The sequence below is a fragment of the Chlorella variabilis genome, assembly GCF_000147415.1.
Source record: "Chlorella variabilis unplaced genomic scaffold CHLNCscaffold_35, whole genome shotgun sequence".
NCBI lineage: Eukaryota > Viridiplantae > Chlorophyta > Trebouxiophyceae > Chlorellales > Chlorellaceae > Chlorella > Chlorella variabilis.
Window position 1 is genome coordinate 14727 of NW_005435053.1, and position 3798 is coordinate 18524.

A 3798-nucleotide genomic window follows, 5' to 3' on the forward strand; every position below is an offset into this window, starting at 1 on the left:
GCGGTACGGCGCCTCGTCGCCTACCAGCCGCTCCTTCTTGTAAACAGCCAGCGGCGCACGCACCGCCTCCTCCTCGGGGCCGGCCCCGCCCGCCGCCGGCGCGGGCCCCGCCGCCTCCCTGCAGCGAGGCAGGGGAAGCGACCGCGCGGGTGGGGTCAGTGGCCGTCCTGCCGCAGCAAGAAGGAGTGTAACGTGCGGCTGACAGGGTGCAAGCGTGGCCTGCTCCAACCCGCCCACACCCCCACCGGCTGGAGCGTGCCGTGCAGCGGCCAGGCCTGCCAGCCTGCCTTGCAGAGCAGTGCCAGGCCATCTCTCTAGCCTTCCCCATACGATCAACCAGGCAGCTGCCTTGGTAGCAGCAGGCAACCCTCGGCAGCCCCGCTGCCGCGCTCACTGCTGCAGGCGGCGGGCCATGGCCTCGTCGTCCTCCAGGGGCGGCAGCTCGGGGGCGGCCGCCTCGCCAGCCCCAGCCGGCTCTGCTGCGAAGTACAGGTTCACCGCCTGCTCGACATTTCCGCCAGTGGCCTCCAGCATCGCTCGCGCTGTGGCCTCATCCTCTCCCGTGAATGCCATGAACTCGGACACCGCCTCGGAGTGATCTACCATTGCGGCAGGGCGCGCCTCTGTCTAGCTAGCGGCACCGCCGATCGCAGCTGCGTGTTGACTGCAACAACAGGCTTCCCACCGCTGCTGGGTGTTTGCTGGCGATCCCAGGATTGGCAGGCAAACGGCCCGCCCTTGGAGCGGCTCCCTGTTCAGCGTGGCTTGATCAGTGTTTCTGGCCCTCGTGGCAGCGTTGGCGATGGGCTGGCGATGAGGACCGCTGTCGCATCCAAATTTCGCCAATCAACTGGCGATGGCACAGTGGGGGTTGGTGAATTGCGGGGGAACCACCCTTGCGCCTGGCGCGGCGCAGCGGACGCATGCGGTGCCGCCGTTGCTTTGTCGGCACTTGCCTCCCTTTATGGGGGACTGGGGGCGAAGCCCCCAGAAAGCTGGCGCTTTTTTAACACTATGGAATGAAGTTCCTGAGGAAATTTGGCCATTTTCCCTCAATATATTGGCGATGCCAGTCATGGGGGATGGCGACGGGCTGGCGACCATGTCCTGCCGCCTGCCCTCATGGCCTTCGGCCAATCGCCAGCCAGAGCCGTTTTTTGCCCGATTTCGCCAGCATTTGGCGATTTCGCCAGCTTTCAGAAACACTGGGCTTGATGATGCTGGTGCCAGCTCAGCTCTGAAACCCTGTCGCTCTTCATGCCGGGGCGCTTGCGACTGCCACAAGCATCGAGATCTGCTGTACTTTGTGAGCAGACGGGACGTCTGGACGGACTGTTCGAGGGGCCCTCTCTGCCGAGCGCCCAGCGCTGCGCCGGCCTCACCCCCGCACTGCACACCATCATCAGGGCGCCCCACGCTGCCAGCTCTGCAGCTGACGTCCAGGGCTTGAGCCGCTAGCTTGTGTGAGTGCTGCACGCCGCTCAGGGGGCCGTGCCCGCGCAGAATCGGGCTGCCAGGGGCGCAGGGAGGCTGCTGTGGCCAGGTGTGAGGTCCCGAGCGGCAGGCCGCGGAGGGGGGTCTGCCGCGCCGCCAGGTGCCGCGCGCCAGCTGTACTTCGTGCCCTTACCAGCCCATGGTGCCACCAAGCGTCCTCCCCGCTGCTCCACCCCCGCCAGCTTACCGTCCCACCCCTGCAGGCCCCGCAGCGCAGCACCCCGCTGCCCGCCGCACGCGCAGCGCAGGCGGTGGTGGCCCGGCGCCCCGTACCGTTTGTGGCAGCCGCAGCGGCAGCGCGGGCCGACGCCATGCCGCCGGCGTTGACGTGGACGCAAGAGGTGCCTGCCCCCCGCTGGCTGCAGCCATGGCTTCCTGGTCGCTGCCCGCGCTGCCGCCTGCCAGCGCTGCCGCCGCATGCCGTTCCCTTGGGGCCGCCGCCACAGCCTTCGCCACGCTGCCCCGCCCACCTCATCCACACCCCTACTGCCCCCCTGACTGGGCGCCTGCTGCGCGGCCGGCCCCTGCAGGAGGATGAGCAGCTGCGGGAGCTGGTGGCTGTGCACGGCACCAAGGCCTGGGCCAAGATTGCGTCGCTCATCCGCACCAAGGGCTCCAAGCAGTGCCGCCGCCGCTGGAAGAACTTCCTCAACATGAGCGCCAAGACGTGCAGCTGGAGCCCCGAGGTGGGCGCGTGGGCACGCTGTGTGCTGCGCGGCGGCGCGCTGGTGGTGTGCGTGGTTGGTGGGCGCGGTGGTGGTGGTGATGTGGGTGGGTGGTGCTGGTGCTGGTGGCTGCGGTTGATGTGGTTATGGTTGTGGTTGGTGAGGTGGTTGTTGTCGCTTGGTTGTTGTTGGTTGGGTGGTGGTGGTGGTGGTGGAGCAGCGGGAGGTGTGAAGAGGCAGGAGGCAGGGCAGGCAGGGCGAGCGGCCCGGGGAGGCAGGGCCGGCGAGGGGACCGGATTAGGGGAGGGGCGCCTACCGCTTCCGCCCCGCTGCGGAAGGCTGGCCGGGCTGGCGGGCGCTGAACCTCCCGCCGCGGCTCCCGCGGCCCGCGCTGCTGCCACGGGGTGCAGGAGGATGCGACGCTGATTGACGCGCACCGCCGCCTGGGCAACCGCTGGACGGAGATCAGCAAGATCTTCGGGGACAGGTGGGTGCCGCGCCTTTGTGTCGCTCTGCATGCCTGCTTGCCTGCTGGCTTGTGTGGGCTTGCCGTCTGGTTTCAGCGATACCAAGCTTGCAGCACAGGCTTCTGCCTGCCCTGCGTGCGCGCACGTGTGCCGCCGCCGCGTCGCTCCGCTGGCGGGGAGTCCACACGCAGCGCACACGAGCACCCTCGCCGGAGCTGTCCCCCCAGCTGCCCGCCCCGCACACCTGCTGAGTGCCGCTCGCTGCCTGGCGGATGGGCGGGTGCCTGCAGGACGGACAATGCGGTGAAGAACCGGTGGCATGCGCTGATCCGCAAGCACCCAAACCTGGACCGAGGCGGCGGCGGCGGAGACGACTCGGACGGTGGGCGGGGTGGCGCGGCTGGGGCGGGGCCAGGGCAGGGCAGGGCTGGGTGTTGTGGCTGTCGCACCGTGCAGAGAGCTCTGAACATGGGCTGGTGTGGCGTATGGCTGAGGGGATTTCCGGGTGCGAGGGGAAGCTGACGCAGCCGCTGGGCGTGGCCCCGCCCGCCGCTGCTGCAGCGGCGCCGCGCAGCAACAAGCGGCGGCGCACGCGGGCGAGCGCGGGCGTCGAGGATGATTCCGACCAGCTGGATTCCGGGCGGTACGGCCATTCCATGCAGTACACCAGCAGCGGCGGCATCTCGGCAGCCGCCATGCCCACCCCCTTTGACCGCACGCTGACCGCCGCGGGCGGCGGCAGCGGCGGCTCGGGCATGGCGGCGGCGGCTGCCGCCGCCGTGGCCACGGTGGCCGCCAACCAGCGCGCGGCGGCGGCGCAGACGCGGGCGGCCATGCACCAGGTGCAGCAGTACGCGGCGATGCAGCAGGCGGCGGCGGCGCAGGCGTGGCAGGCGCAGCAGGAGCAGGCGGGGCAGGCGGCGGCGATGATGGCGGGGCAGCAGCCCTACTGCGGCCACCACCCGGGCGCCCCTCCGCTGCAGATCACCGTGGCAAAGGTGGGCGCCTGCACCCCGCAGCAGCAACCCCTACACACACCCGCTCAAGATGTCCTCCTGCTGCTGCTCCTGCTGGCCGCCGGCTGCCGCCGCCGCCGCCGCCGGCGCCGCTTCTGCCATCCCGGACGGCCTCCCAGCATCGCTGCCACGCTGCCCGCCCCGTTTGAGACCGGC

General features: G+C 70.3%; 2 protein-coding genes across 2 annotated transcripts in view; one reads left to right on the top strand and one right to left on the bottom strand.

Annotated features, from left to right (window-relative positions):
* CHLNCDRAFT_55386 (hypothetical protein) overlaps positions 1 to 606 on the bottom strand; it is a gene marked incomplete at both ends in the record, with an annotated part of 4625 nt that extends 4019 nt beyond the window's left edge. Inside the window, 2 exons of the mRNA XM_005843061.1 lie at positions 60 to 118; positions 395 to 606. Of these exons, the coding sequence (XP_005843123.1) occupies positions 60 to 118; positions 395 to 606 (271 nt within the window). The remainder of the gene's footprint in view (positions 1 to 59; positions 119 to 394) is intronic.
* Positions 607 to 2021: 1415 nt separating this feature from the next.
* CHLNCDRAFT_13490 (hypothetical protein) lies at positions 2022 to 2962 on the top strand (the record flags this gene model as incomplete). Its single annotated transcript, XM_005843030.1, has 3 exons — positions 2022 to 2180; positions 2570 to 2646; positions 2917 to 2962. Coding segments are annotated over 3 exons (282 nt in total), but the record flags the coding sequence as incomplete, so codon positions are not given.
* Between the last annotated feature and the right edge of the window lie 836 nt (positions 2963 to 3798).